The sequence below is a fragment of the Terrapene carolina genome, unplaced genomic scaffold (genome assembly GCF_002925995.2).
Source record: "Terrapene carolina triunguis isolate 2854851 unplaced genomic scaffold, T_m_triunguis-2.0 Scaffold68, whole genome shotgun sequence".
NCBI lineage: Eukaryota > Metazoa > Chordata > Testudines > Emydidae > Terrapene > Terrapene triunguis.
In genome coordinates, this window is record NW_020664419.1 from 57,118,886 (window position 1) to 57,134,897 (window position 16,012).

The 16,012-nt window shown below is 40.0% G+C and overlaps 1 protein-coding gene across 2 annotated transcripts in view; it reads left to right on the forward strand.

Annotated features, from left to right (window-relative positions):
• The first annotated feature begins 5,828 nt into the window (after positions 1-5,828).
• Positions 5,829-16,012, forward strand: part of HMGA2 (high mobility group AT-hook 2) — a 165,473-nt gene continuing 155,289 nt past the window's right edge. Inside the window, exons 1-2 of one of the 2 annotated variants that reach the window (XM_024208060.3) lie at positions 5,829-6,495; positions 8,968-9,054. In XM_024208060.3, the coding sequence (XP_024063828.1) occupies positions 6,379-6,495; positions 8,968-9,054 (204 nt within the window). In that variant the 5' untranslated portion in view covers positions 5,829-6,378. Of the gene's footprint in view, positions 6,496-7,386; positions 7,560-8,967; positions 9,055-16,012 lie in introns of those variants that run through there. The other variant, XM_024208061.3, reaches the window with a different exon arrangement.

The window sequence follows — 16,012 nt, forward strand, 5'->3', positions numbered from 1 at the left end:
GGATCCCAGTAGATAAGTCCTCCCAGTTTGACTGTGAACCGTTGGTAACTACTCTTTGAGTAGTCTTTCAATCAGTTTTGCAACTACCTTATAGTAATTTCATCTTGGCCACATTTCTCTAGTTTGCTTATGAACATGTAATGTGGGACTGTGTCAAAAACCTCACTAAAATCAAGATATATCACATCTACTGCTTCCCCCTAATCACTAAGCCAGTAACCCTGTCAAAGAAGAATGGTTTGGCATGATTTGTTCTTGATAAATCCATGTTGGCTATTCTTTAAACCCTATTATCCTTTAGATCAGTGGTTCTTAACCTTGGGGGTGCGAGATGCCCTTTCTGGGGGTGTGAGACATGCCAGATTTTGTTAGAAGGTAAATCATCGAAAACACAAATTAAGCACAGGCACGTAAATACAACTACATTGTTTAATCAAACCTATGTATTTATTAACATTATACATTTTTTAAGGATTACTGTAATATACAAACAAAAATATATCTAGGTTTAAGGGTGCGAGAACATATTTTTTAGGTTTAAGGAGTGGGAGAACATATTTTGATTTTTGATAAGGGGTGCGAGAACATATTTTGAGAACCAAAGGGGTGCAGGCTGCAGTAAAAGTTAAGAACCACTGCTTTAGATGTTTACAAACTGATTTTTTTATTAATTTGCTCCAGTATCTTTCCTGGTATCAAAGTTAGGCTGACTGGTCTATAATTCCCTGAGTTCCCTTTGTTCCCTGTTTTAAAGATGGATACTATATTTTCCCTTCTCCAGTCCTCTGGGACCACACTTGTCCTCCATGAGTTCCCCAAGATAATTGCTAATGGTTCCGAGATTGCTTCAGCTGGTTCCTTAAGTACCCCGGGATGAATTTCATCAGGCCCTGCTGACTTGACTACATCTAATTAATCTAAATATTCTTTAACCTGTTCTTTCCCTATTTTGGCTTGCGCTCCTTTGTCCTTGTTGTTAATATTAATTGTGTTGAGTATCTGGTCACCATTAACCTTTTTAGTGAAGACTGAAGCAAAAAGGCATTAAACACCTCAGTCTTCATGACATCAGTCATTAGCACTCCTTCCCTCCTAAGTAGCGAATCTACTTTTTCCTTCATTTTTCTCTTGAACTTAATGTATTTAAAGAACCTCTTCTTATTGCCTTTTATTCCCCTTGCTAAATGTAACTCATTCTGTGCATTTACCTTTCTGATTTTGTCCCTATATGCTTGTGTTAGTCTTTTGTGCTCCTCCTTAGCAATTTGTCTGTGTGTTTCTACTTTTTGTAGTATTCCTTTTTGATTTTCATTAAAGAGCTCTGGATGAAGTCATGTTGGCTTCTTACTATTCTTCCTATCTTTCCTTTGCATCTTGTGTTGTGTAAGAGCATCTGAGACTCTGGCTAACACAGGTGGGAGTTATTGGCAGTGTGTACTCAGAGAAGGGCTCTTGTCTATGGGACTTGTGTGTCCCCTTAGTATAACACAGCATGAGCCCGTTGACGTCAGGACATAGTTCAAATTCTGTCTGTTTTCCCAGGCTTTTGAGAAAGGGGTGGATTGAAAAATGAGCCAGGGAAATTATTTTTAAAATGTATAATCTTACATAACTTTTTAACCTATAATTTATAATGAAGAGTGAGGTCTTTCTAAAAGATATGCTCTGGCTCAAGCAGAAGTTATGGGGCTTGATACTGTGGAAATTCTATGGTGTTATGAGAGAAGTCAGACTAGATGATCTAATCATCCCTTCTGTCTTTAAAATCTATGATTTTTACTGAGCCTGAATAACTAAATATGTAAGCAGGAATTAATTAATTTATTTAATAAAATAGATCAGTGTTTTAAATGTTACATAATCCAGGATACATGGCACATTTAATAAAAATCTAAGTATTTAAATAAATAAATCTCTAATTCTTCTCTTCCTAATGATAAGCTTGTAAGCTCTTTGGGGCAGAGACCATGCATTCGTTTATGTGGGTAAAATACTTATCTCATGATAGCTGCTACCAGAGTCAAATAATAATAATAGTAATTCTTGGGATTGTGATCTTTGTTGATAGACTAATGCTTAAAGCTAAGCCAAAACCTTATGCAGTGTTTCCTAGAGGAAAGTAGGGTATTCCAGTCAGGCTGTCATTGTTCTTCTTTATGGCTGCTCCATTTAATGAACACAACATCAAATTCAGGGATACAGGGTCTAAGTGGAACAATGATCCTTACTTGACAAGATTGGGTAGCTGTTAAAAGGAATTGGTTCCTAGATATCATCTCCACTGACCACTAGTGTGGAAAACCAGGGGCTACATGGCCACTTGAGAACTTGCTTGGCAATAAGATTAGTGGGAAAGTGAATAAGAAGGTTGTGTAGGAGTATGTAGGCCCATTTAAGGGCCAGGGTGGAACTCACAAACAGAACAGCCTGGGGATAATGCAGAAGACTCCCCACTCTGTTCTAGTGACCTGTTTAAACAGGAAGAGGAAGCTGAGCAGAGTGGGAGGAGAATGGAAGCTGAACAGTCTGCAAAAGGGTGGTGAGCTCTCTCAATCTCCAGAAGGCTAGCCTGACCAGGCACAGAGACTTTGTTTGGGGAGCTCTGAACCCAGGTCCTGAAGTAATGATCTGTGAACTGTTATTTCCAAGTGCTCCTTCCCTGGAGCTCCATTAAAGAAGATATACTTATTTTGACTAGTTTGTTTTGGCTTCTTATTACTCTGATCTGTGCAAGATAATTTATTGATGCCAAGTTGGGGGAAAGAAAGGTGAGGATCACCTGCAGTGCCACTCTTGGGCACAGGGGAATGCATAGAATGGCCCTGCCTGTTACAAGTATCTTCAGCCAGGGTGGGCAGACAGCATCTGTTCCTCATACTATTGTGTCCTTTGAGAAATTTTTGCTCACCTTTTGATAACAGTTTGATGCAAACATCTGCTTGTGAGCAGTTGCCTCAAAAACGTTGCTGCTTGAAATCCATTCTGAGTGCTATATGTCCTCTCTGCTTCTGTGTTCAGGTTCCCTGGATATGAGTGGCTTGAATTAAAATCAAGCTGTTTGATTAGTCAGAGGCAGATTTGTACAGTATTATAAATTCTTCCTTCTTTGGTCGATCAGGAATACCATGTTGATTCAAGTTGTAGCGGTTTTCAGGGGATGAAGAAATACACTCAGCTACAGATGAATGATGAACTCATGGGCCTTTATATCTCAGATGATAACACTTATTTGTTTTCTGTTGTTATTGTTATTCATTTGTATTGCCCAACCAGGATTAAAATTCCATCATGCTACGTACAGTACGAACACCAGTACAGAAAGTGACAGCCCCTGTCCTGAACAGCTTTCAAAGTAAGACAGATTTCAGAGTAAGATAGTTCTGGACAGTTGTCTGATGTGAATGTTGTCTGATTATGACATTACATTAATACCTTTGAATCATAGCATTGTCTCCAGAACTGTTAAGAACTTGGTGAAGACACACAGGACTATTAATAGCCCATATGGGATGAATCAATAAGAACAGTGGTTTTGGAGATAAAAGATCATAGGAATCTTATGTACCATTGTCTTACAGAGACATCAACAAGATGAATGGATGTTATAAAAATTATTTACTGCTACACCTGAAACTATTGATTTTATGATCTTTGTTTGAAATCTTGCTCTTTTGTGCAACAGTTAAAGCTTTTGATGTACTGGATGGACTTGGAGATCTTCAGATTTCTAGAGCCCTGTGTGGATACAAAATTTGTATCCTCATCCAATCGGCGATCCGCAAACATGGTCCACAGATATCCACAGATTTGCAGAGCTCTAGATATAACATTTGGATCTGCATCCATCCGCAAACATGATCCCCGGATATCCAGAGATTTACAGGGCTCTACAGATTTCTTCACAATGTGAAGAAAACTGAATGTCATTCAAAGTGGCTTTCTGTCTGTAGGATTCTTGTGATAGTCCATCTGTAAAATCTCAGGGCTATCTCTATCTTCATGGCTAGTTGTTTTGTGGGCTCTGTTTCATACTGGGTTTTATTGCTGCTTGGCCCCATTGTCAATAAATGGAGATATATCTATCTCATAGAATGGAAGGGACCCTGAAAGACAATGGAGTCCAGCCCCCTGCCTTCACTAGCAGGACCAAGTACTGATTTTGCCCCAGATTCCTAAGTGGCCTCCTTAAGGATTGAACTCACAACCCTAGGTTTAACAGGCTAATGTTCAAACCACTGAGCTATCCCTCCCCTTATTAGAGCAGAAAGAGACAGTCCTGGAGGCAGCTAGTCTTAACCTATTGAGAGCTTTGAAGATAAGGACCCAAACCTTGAAGTGGATATGGAATTAGATGAGAGGCGACAGTAGCCTATGAAGCACTAGTGTGATGCTCCCAGTGTTCTGTTTTGGGAGATGGAATCCTTCGTGTAGCCTTCACAATCAGCTCTATGTAGAGTGAGTCCACCCTTGCCAAGATAAAGGCACGAATAACTGTGGCTAGGTCTGCATCTGAGAGGAAAGAATGGCCAAAGATGGGAGAAGACACTTCTGGATGCTAGCTGATGGGTTTGGTAAGATTTTTAAGCTGTGCACCTCCTAGACAGTTAGAGGACACACCTTTTGACAAAGGGCTTCAATCAGTCCCTTAAAGTGTTCCTCTTTCCCATCAGTATCACCTCCACCCAAGCAAGTTTCATTTTGAGCCAGCTGCACTTTATCCAGGAGCTGTTTTTCTTTCAGAGTCTAAGTAGAGATGAGTAACTGCATTGTCTCAGTCTCAGCAAGTGCAGCTGTAATATTGAGAATCTAGTTAGACATATAAGAGGGAAGGCAGCACCAAAACTTCAGGACTGCTGCATGTGAGAGGTCTTGTGGAGGAGAAGTGAACCTGGTGAGCCAGCACTTAGTGGTTAATTGTACAGAAGGCTGATGAGAGGTCTAGAAGTACTAGTGTTTGCCCTTTTCCATGGATGTAAGGAGATTATCTATCAATGCAACTAGTGCATCTCTGTGCCATATCCTGGTGTAGATATCTTACTTTTCAAATTATTCTTTGTTATTTGCATCAGAAATGTCAACTTCTGAATCAGATGCTATTTGCATCGTACCTTATTGGATTTCTTATACCTCTCATTTGGAGCCTTTGTGCAGAGATTTGGAGGTTGAAGTGGATGGGGCAGGCCAAAATAAGGAAGTCACTGGAGGAAGCAAACAAGCAGCTATTAGAAAGGTTGGTTGACAAACCTTTATGCCTGACAAGCTGTAGTAGAGGAGCTGAGGTGCATTTGTACAGCTGCCCAAACTTGGCTAGTTCAGGTTTGAGAGAGAGGACCAGTGGTGCTGGGACACTTTTTATAGTGGGCGTGCTGAAGGTGAACACCATATATTTGGGTTGTTATTATTACTTCAAGCTCGACGTGCCGGCAGCATCCCTAGTTCCAGCACCTATGGCAGAGGACTGGGGGCAGTGGGAATCCCCGGTCTGTCCCTTTAAACCTGCAGCAGCGAGTTGGGCATGAACGGTGCTGGACACGTGAGTTGGTCTCAGTGTGCTCTAGCCTGCCTCTGCTTCCACTGCTGCTGTATTTCTAATGTTTTATCTGGCCCAGGTCCAGCCCCCGATCCTAGGTTTTTCGCCCTGCCTCCTACTCCTCCTCGTATTTTTTTTTCACACAGCCCCCTCCTATTTTTTCCACCCACGGGCAAAGGTGTTTTTGTTTTTACTCATCCCAGTTTAATCCGTGGGCAGGACTCGCCTAATAATATTGCTAGCCCCAGCAGCTCACATCACAGACACCACAGCTCTCGCTCGCTCGCTCTCTCTTTTTTTAAATGATCGCTCTTTCGCTGCCGCTCCCGAGCCCCCCATCTCCACAGTGTGCATGACTCCTGGCAAGAGGGCCGAGTCCCCCGTGCCTTTCCAATGTGTCTTCTCTTACTGGGTCCTGAGCCGATCCCCGGGCGATAGCCACCGCTCGCTTCCCATTTTGGCAAGAAGATATTTCCCCCCCCACTTGGTTTGCTCCTGCTCTGCTTGCAGCGGTCCCCCCTCCTGGCATTTGTAGGGCTGCAATTCACCCTCTCTCCCTCCTTCCCCACCCCCCTTCTTGAATTGCTCCGCGTTACTAGCGATCCCTGTTCCCAAAGCGTACGGGAGAGAAGAGAGCAGAGTCCCCCCCTCCTCCTCCACCACCAGCACCGCTACCACCATCACCTCCTCCTCCTCCCCTTCTCTCCTTTTTGGCAGCACCAGGACGTCCGGTGTGCGGTGGTGGCAGCGAGCGGCGAGCGCTCGGGTTGAATCCCCCCCGCACCCCCCTCCCCAGCTTTCAAGGTGCTCGGAGCGATTGTTCCCGGCTGAGCAGCGGCGGCGGCAGGATGAGCACACGAGGGGAAGGAGCCGGCCAGCCTTCCACTTCCACTGCTGCCCAGGAGCAACCTGCAGCCACAGCGCCTCAGAAGAGAGGACGGGGCAGACCCAGGAAGCAGCCACAAGTCAGTACCCGCTCCCTACACGGAGCGCGCGCGAGAGGAGCCGAGCGTGGCCATGGACGGGCTCCCGCTGCCCCTGGAGTCCTGGGGACGGGACAAGGCGGCGGGGGTGCGGGGGGGGGGGCTTTGTTGCGCGCCCTTCCCCGCTAAGCACTGAAGAGGCTCCGCCGCACGCGCCGGGAGAGGGGCCGGAGCTGCCCGCCGGAGGGGGGAAAGGCGCAGCGGCGGCGCGGGGTGGGTTGCCGGGCAGAGGCGCTGGCTATTGTGCGCGGCGTGGTGGTGGTGGCAGCGCTGTTCAATGGAAACGTGCAGCATGGAGCAGCGCAGAGCCGGCCAACCAGCGCGCGCTGGGTCATCCCCGAGCAGAGTTTGAAATTGCGAGAGGGCGAAGGGACTGAGCTGCGCTGGCTCCCTCCTCTCGGAGCCTTTGCAAGCTCCGGGGCTGTGGGGGTCGGGTCCCATCGGGGGCTGCTGTCGCCTCCGAGCTTGACCAGCCCAACCCCTAGATCCTGGGGCTGGGGGGTGCGGCTGTAAAATCGCTTGGCTTTTGGTCCCCCCCACCCCCCTTCGTGTGCACGAAGGTGCCCCCCACTCCCGGCGGCGGGGGGAGGCTGCTGGACGGGGGCAGCGCCGCAGTTACAACACCTTTTGCATTTCCGGAGCCCTTTGCCAGGCAGGTCGTTCTTCCACCTCGGGGGTGGGGGGCGGCTGTTCCGGGTTCTGGCGCTCCCCCCTCGCTTTGCACCCCTGGTCAGTTTCAGGGACTCCAAAAAGGGGCGCATCGGGCCCCTCTTCGCTTGCAGGACCCGACTCGGGTTGAAGCTTGCTCGACTTGTGCCCCCCCCCCCCCTTCCTTTCCTGGAGTGACATTGCCACTGTGCTTCCCCGAGTCCGGCTTTTTCCACCCCCTCTGAAACGGTGTATGCTGCGGGGATTTTGCCTGCGGATGCAACCAATTAAGCTTGCAGCTTTGCAGGGGCTGCATGGGGAAGCACCGAGCTGGAGGTTTTGTTTGCCATAATTCGCAGGCTTCGGAAGTACCGATTGGAAGTGTGTGGGGATTTCTAGTGAGCTCATTTAAACTGACTTCCGCGGGCTTTAAACATGTTTACTCCATTCGTTAGCATCTCACCACTTCCTTCAAAGCATGTCAGATGATTAGAAAATATTATGGGAGCTCTGAGATGCAGAACATCCTCGAAAACATCCCCCTAAACTGGGGGATATGCAGCTGCTCCTGCCCCTCCAGTGTGCTCCTGAAAAATGCACATAAAATACTTATGGAAAACCACAAAACTGGAGCCCCACGTTTTCCCGCTCTGCCCTGTGACACTTATTCAGTTTTGCGATCTCAGCTTTATACCCCACAAACTCACTTTACACATAGCTCCGACAACGTGGTCTTGCAACAAAACCAACCAGTAGCATTGGGCTCTGCAAGTTTTGAGCATGGCTTTTTTAGCATTTGAATGGCTCGGAGAGAAAGAAAATTGCATCTCCTAAAACGTGTTCGATCCAGATGTGCACCATGTCGCTCTGGCTCGCAACTGAGAATCATATCATTTAATCTCCTTTCCAGACTATCTAAATGTACCAGGGAATTTAAAATCTGAAGGGTTTTAGGCTGGTTTAAGTTAACAAACTGTATTTAATTAGTTTTACCACATCCTGTAATCTGAATGAAATGTTCAATATTTAGAACTAGACGAGTTTTATAGTATTTATGATTCACTGAATAAATATTTGGAATCCGAACTATTAGTCATTCATATCCATTTTAATCACTGGTTTATTTACTATCAAACACAGGGACCAGTTAAGAAAATTGCTAAAATAATCACTGTTATTGTATAGATGTGTTAAACTTTTTCTTTACAGATATTTTATTTCCACAAATCTATATTGCATGCCAAAAATCTGTTGTAAAGAAATCTTTACATTTACATTTTAACAAAAGACAATTAAGTCTGGACAAATGCAAACTTCATAAAACAAAGGCAAATAAAAAAAATCAATATGTGCCCTTAAGAGAAAACTGCAGATTACTTCCCAGTTTTTCAGTATTGAGCTTTTTTCAAAAAATGTTTGTGATAGAAACTACATACCATAGTTGTATACTTTTATGATGAAACGTAAATGAAATGGGTAATTAATTTTGAAAAACCATCTTTCCACAAAGTTCACAATCGCCATCCCTGTTAACAATTTGTGTTTTCTGGTATGTTTTACTGTTGTTAGAATATGCAAATTTTCATGATGTTCTTACATAATTACAATTTAAATGATGTCTCCCTTTAATATGCAAACTAGAGTTCTCTACTTCACTTTAAACTTTGTATCATTCTGTGACATTGTGCATATTCATGTATACTTCATGTTTTTAGGTAGCTCTTCAGTTGTTGTTTATACTTAAGGTCTATTTGGGTAGTGTCTTGTGGAGATTCTTGCTACAATAGCATGTTTTCCTGTGTTTAGGAACCAACTGGAGAACCATCTCCTAAAAGACCAAGAGGAAGACCAAGAGGAAGCAAAAACAAGAGTCCCTCTAAAGCAGCTCAGAAGGTGAGATTATGAGAGAGAGAGAGAGAGAGAGAGAGTTCTTAACAATTACTGTCCACTCATCAGTTAGTTTCCAAATTATTCCAGTCATTCAGCCTTTGAACTGTAGGGTTTGAACCATTTTTAATAATGGAGGCCACATATTTTCTGCATTTTACCTTTGTAAGATCAGAGTTAACATTTGCTGCAGAAAGACCCTAGCACAGAACATATGAGGTCAAATTACTTTTTGTACAGTGCATACAGTATGAAATAATATGACATATTTGAGGTATTGATTGAGATCTTCTGCAGCTAGCATTGTGGTCTAGAAAGAAAATCAATATTATTAATTATTATTAGTAGTAGTATTTTCCCAGTTTAAGATTTAAACAGTCTTCTGTGCACAAAAATGAAAATTCATTGCCTGTACATTTATTTACATTACTACTTCAAAACAAATCTGTCTATTAAAGCTAAGTGCTTTGTCAAACATGTGCTAATTAGAAGTAAATCCAATTATGTGTTGATAGAAATATTTCTTGAAATTTACAGTTTTAAATTGTGATGGTAAAGTAAACTGTGAGTTACAGTAACAGCCTGCTATGTATTGTTTAGTAATCACTTTCAAAGAGGTTGTTTCTTGAAACAATATTAGTCTTTTGAACCAGTCCTACAATTTGGTGTTGCTAGCAGATACATACCATAGTGGTTCTGAATAGTTTAGCAATGGTACAGACCAGTCCAGTGAAGACAATCCTTTTAGTTCATAGATTTTAAATTGCAAGTTCAACCTGAAAAACTAGCTTAATTTAAATTTAAATTTGCCAATGCTGTGCATTATAAAATCTTGCTAACAAGGCTAATAATACATTTATATATGACATTTTTTTGGTGAACATAAGTAAATAGAAGTATGTAGTTTTGAAAATAAGTACAGGAGTAATGGTTCTGTAGAGGGGTCCACAGCAGTTAGCACTAATTTACAGGTACTAAGTTGAAAACAAAAGGTTATGAAATGTGGGAGTGAACTGTGGTGCTTAAGTGTATCAGTGGGTTTTATGTTATGTGGTAAAATGTGTGTTGGAAGATGGCTGTTGGCTCATCTAATTATGGTTAATTTTTAAATGTGGTTTACTTTGTGCCTGTGGGCACTGACCATGTTAAGTTCGATAGTTTTCAGTGTTATAAATTACCATAGCAACTAGTGATAAATATTAAGTTCTTTCATGTCTGTTTTAAATGTTTTGAATATTAGCTGAAGGAACATTTTCCTACAGTGTTTGAATTTCCAATTGTTTTTTAGTGTCTGGGCTGGGAAAAAACAGTATATTCAATCAATAACGTATACGTTGGTAAAAATTGTACTTTTCAGGTTAGATATTTAAAATATACAGAAACCACTTTGCTACCCTAATAAGTGTAGGTATTTAGGTTTTTTTCTTTGTATAGTGAAAAATGTACATCAGATTCAGTATTAAACAGTTTAAAATTAATTCTTCAAAAGAGAGAAAACACATTTTTATTAGTTTGGAAAATCAAAATTTAAGATTAAACATTTTGAATATTACTGTTGGAAGTTTTCTAGCAAGAATAAAATTTTAAAGTAATTCTTCATCGAAATGTATTTTTAAAAGATATTTCTAGTGGAAATATTAAAAGCTGTTAATAAATCTGAATGATTTAAAATCATCATAAATTAGAAAAGACTTTTTTATTATACAGAATTATATATTATGCAGTTACGTTACGTTCAGATCATTTTGGTGCATGTAGTTCCTTTTTAGTCTGAATTAAGAACTGAACAAGTTAATAGTACCTTTTTGATTTTCAGAGTTCACCAAGTAACTACTGTAACTAAGGCAAACTCTACAGAATGTTATGTGTAATAAAATTTGACCAAGGGACACGTCTTATTTACTATTAAAAAATCTTTGATGTTTCCTTAAATATAAGTCTGATGTTGTTTTTTTTTTATTTTTTTGATTGAATGGTTGTTAAAATATGTATCTTGGGTAAGATGCACAAGTCTTTGGTAAATATTCCAAAGTGTAAAACAGTTGTAGAACTTTTAAAAATAAGTAAATAAATAAATAAAGTAAAAGCTTTGGGATCATGTTTCAACTAGCTATTTGTTGCTCTTTTTTAAAATAGATGTTGTAATATCACATTTGACACCTCAAAGTTTTTATTTTATACAGTTTCTTTTATGATAAATCTCCTCATAGTAAACATGAATTGAAAAGTTTGCTCGTTTAAAAACAAACAAAAACTCATGGTTCAGTTGTTGTTGGTATCACTTTTTAAAATAATGAATTACAGTTGTAATTTTCTGACATATATATTAATATATATTAATTGAACGGGCTCTATATCCTTTTCCAACTCTCAAAGCCTTGCTTGTTAACTTTGCTAAGACCCTATACATGTAAACTTGGTTGCTCTACATGCAGTTGAAAATTGCTGGAATTTCTATAGAATAGTGTGTGGCCTATGATTTTCAAAGTGAGCTCATTGAAATGTACCATAGTGTTCACAACATGTAAGATAAACGTACACCACTAGAACCCACAGAGCGGACGTGAGAAGGCACTCATGATTAATTGATCGGGTGTTCTCTTGCAAGCCATTACACATAACAATTAAAAATGTATTACACAAACTGGCAGAGAGCTAAAAATACTCAGACAAGTATTGGAGCTTTGTTTTGTTATACTTTAAAAAGTAAATACCCTTAAATCAGTTGAGGCACCATTTTCCCTGTGATCATCATTCTGTGGTATATTTAAAATTTCTTGGTGTATGGTTTTTTTTTTTTTTACTTGCAGAGCTTGTGTTTGGACTTAGTAAACTGGCCTTGGGGCATTTGAAAACAAACTGTGCTTGTTAGGAAATTAGCAATGTGAAACTTGACAATGCATGCAGAATGTTGCAAGACCAATTGGACAGCTAATAATGTAGCAATTACTCTAATGTCAGGTAATACACACATAAAAACTGACTTGCATATAATACATATCTAGGCTTGGAAAGATAGATTTTTATCTGTAAATGTTTGTTGGTGAACGTTGATTTCACTGTTCACACACAAATCAATGAAAAATATTTCCATCAATAATAATCAAAATTTACATATAAGCAAAGTAAGAAAAATGCTGTGTGATAACTGGAGTTTGATTTAAGGATATTTACTTTGCATAATTTGATGTGATCACAATTTATGTTTGATCGGTTATAAAGCTTTATCTTTTTTAATCTCAATGTCTGCTGTCATTAAATAATTATTGTCTGACACTCTCATAATTTCCTACAACTGTGAAAATTTCAATTGATACAAATTTTTTAAAAAATGCTTAAAACCCATGATTTTGTGCAACAGTGAAAATTTAAATAGATGAAAATAAAAAAGGCTTAGAAACAAACCAATATCAGTCAAAATTATATAAAAATACAATTCTACCAAGCTTATACATATTTATTACATGTATTTATTAGATGAATACATAAGGTAAACCTGCATTTTACAGAAAAACACCCCAACCTCTCAGTCACTTTAATTTTCCACAAACAGTGAATGCGAATAACATATTAACAGATGACAAGTAGGAGACAGACATAAAAGGACTCTAGTCACATTGTACTAGAGTGTTTAGAATTACTTTATCATTGGAGCTTATGTCTCTGAACAAGTCCTGCTGTCATTGATTTAAACCAAAAATGGAGGTATTCTCTTTTCTAAGGTTTATCTGTTTGACTTTGCAAAAAGAACAACATATTGACATCCCTCTGTTATCTTCTTGGTTGCTCTGTACCTATGTTTTATTTGTTAGACTGAGGTAGCACTGTTACCGGTACATCTCCATTTCCCTTATGCATTCAGGGCTTTTCTTTGTTTAGCTCCTATATTTGTGCGTGATAAAATTTCCCTTATTTGGAATGAAAAAACATGCTTTTGGAGTAAAACAATAGAAATAGTTACTATGTGCCATAACAGAAAACTTCAGAAATGCATCCCAAGAAGTGCTCTTATGTCAAATTCACCTTCAATTTAAAAGTTTAGGTCCGGCTCAACTAAAATAGAGTCATTTGTTTTTCATTAGAATGAAATTAAATAACTCAAAAACGCGTGAGTTGGGAAATGCACACTTTGCAAACAAAAGTTAGTGGTACTGTTTGTATCTACATTTTGTTATATGCCTTCTATGAAGAGAGGTTTGTGTCTCTAAGTTAAATAGTCAGGTGAAATCCTGGCCCTGTTGAAATCAGTGAGAGTTTTGCCACTGACTTCTTTGGGGCCACAATTTCACCCTACATTGGTTGATGAAAATCTAGTTGACCTATGAGGAAAGGTTAAAAAAACTGGCCTTGAGAACAGAAGACTGGGGGGAGGGGGAACCTGTTAACAATCTTCAAATATATTAAGAGCTGTTGTAAAGAGAACTGTGATCAATTGTTCTTCATGTCCACTGAAGGTAGGACAAGAAGTAATGGGCTTAATCTGGACCAAGGGAGATTTAGATTAGATGTTAGGAAAAACTTTCTAACTGTAAGGGTAGGTAAGCTCTGGAGTAGCCTTCCCAGGGAGTTTGTGGAATCTGCATCACTGGAGGTTGTTAAGGACAGGTTAGACAAACACCTGTCCGGGATGGTCTAGGTTTACTTGGTCTTGCCTCAGTGCAGGGGATTGGACTTGATGATTTCTTCAGGTCCCCTCCAGCCCTGCATTTCTATGATTATGTGATGTTTTCAGTAAGATGTGTCAGGCAGGACACCCTGTTTAGCGATAAACTGGGTAAATATGACATGGAAGCTATAACAAGATTATGTCTGTTCAGTACCTCAGAGTCCTTTTATTATTGTTTTTAACAAAGTGACTTCAGTAGAGGGACACTTCATTGTGCAAGTTCTCTTGACTAGGTTCGACAATAGTGATCTTTGTTGAGAGAGCTATCAATTACTCCAGCTGACCTATGACTCTGACACATTTTATCTTGACATCTCAACAGATCATTTTGCAAAACAGATAGAGTATACAAGATATGGATTCTGTTGCATTTGGGTTTGTGCTTGACAATATATGGATGCCCAAAGAACACTTTATATCCATTCAATTATTTACACTCATCTTGTCTTGTTAATTGCCTTCAACAGCACAGTTTCAGTTTCTGCTTGGCATTGCCCACCCATGCACCAAGGAGGCGCCGGTGGTGGGAAAGTCAGACTCCATTTTTGTGAGCCCAGGACAGTGTGAGGTTATGAAGCAGCTTCAAGTCGCCTTGTGCTACTGAAGCTTAGATGAATTGCAGACCTTTCCATTGACTGTTAATTGCCTTTAGTATGAAAAAGATTGAAGTGGCAGTTGTGATAGCATGAAAAATACCATTTTTTCAGACATATTTTGTGCTCAAAAAGCTACTTAATTCAGTTCCACTCCCAAAATGTTTTATCACAGCAATTAATTGCTTCTAATATTGCACATGAAAGTGTGTTAATTTTAAAAAAAGAAAAACACCCTTAAACTGCATATATGCTAACCTTCCCTCCCCTTGCTCAGCCCTCCTCTGTTTTATGTTCAGTGTTAAATGTTGTTGTGTTATGTTATATAGAGCAAAGTCATGTCTCAGCTTGTTGAGTCATGTGCTGAGATATAACCCAATACAACACACCTTACTCTACATTGCATCAGAGGATTAAAAAGAAACAGCTTCCTTTGATTAAGCAGGTATAAACTGCAGTGGATAGCTGAGATCACTTGCAAGCTGCCGCCTAAATAATACTGTTTGTTATGTTTAGGAGGTTTGGTGCTCTCTCTGGATTTGTCCCTCACTCAAGACACAACAGTGTAATAAAAGCAAACAGTTAGCAGAGTAATTAGATTAAATTGCTCTAAATATCTATTAAAAAGGCAAAGTAGTGCTGTTGGGTTGATGTGTTTAACTTCTTGTTAATTAAATTTTACATTTTTCCACACAATTTTATTTATTTGACAGGATCACTGCTAAATAACTAGTGACTCCAGGTTATATTGTGACAATATTGTGCTCCCAAAGTAAACTTGTGCTATATTTGTCAAAATATTAATATTAATAATAATTAAATATCCCAATGAAAAACTGGAACTATGTTTCCTAGATTCCTTGTCTTTACTATCATCTTTTGACCATTATTTTCCTTCTTGTTTGTTCAAGAAGTGTTTTGTCTTTGCCTTTTAGAGTAGAGATAAAATGTCCATTACGGAAGTCCTTGTCATTCATCTTCTGCAGTTTAGTCTATGGAAACCTTCCTGTTTGCTTACAGCATCTCTCTGTACCAAAACATAATGAACTGGAATGCACTTCTGTTTGCCCAGCTCACCTCTGGGAAAGATTTGGTTTTGATAAGAACTATAGAAATGTTTTTCTTCTGACATGAGGTGGAAATCATATACATCACTAACATAGTGCCTTTCATTCCAAAGGGTCCTGAAGCACTTTACAAACTGATATACAAACTATACACAGGGAACACTATCCACTACTGAATGTAGCCACCTCTGGGGTGAAACATATTGTTAACAGCTCTCAGCCACACTGCATGAAGTTTAGGACTGGAAATGAAGATTGATTATTCAAAGAAATCTGCATGTACTCTTTCCAGTCAAGCTACTTTATATAGTCTAGGTCAGGGGTTCTCAAACTGGGGGTTGGGACCCCTCAGGGGGTCGCGAGATTATTACATGGGGGGGGGTTGCGAGCTGTCAGCCTCCACCCCAAACCCCCTTTGCCTCCAGCGTTTATAATGGTGTTAAATATATTTAAAAGTGTTTTTAATTTATAAGGGGGGGGGTCACACTCAGAGGCTTGCTATGTGAAAGGAGTCACCAGTACAAAAGTTTGAGAACCACTGAGTTCAACCATTTAAATCCCTGTGTGGAGACTGCTATTCAGAAATAAATGGCCTTAATTCAGTTTATTTTTACTCACTTTATAAATGAACTAAACTG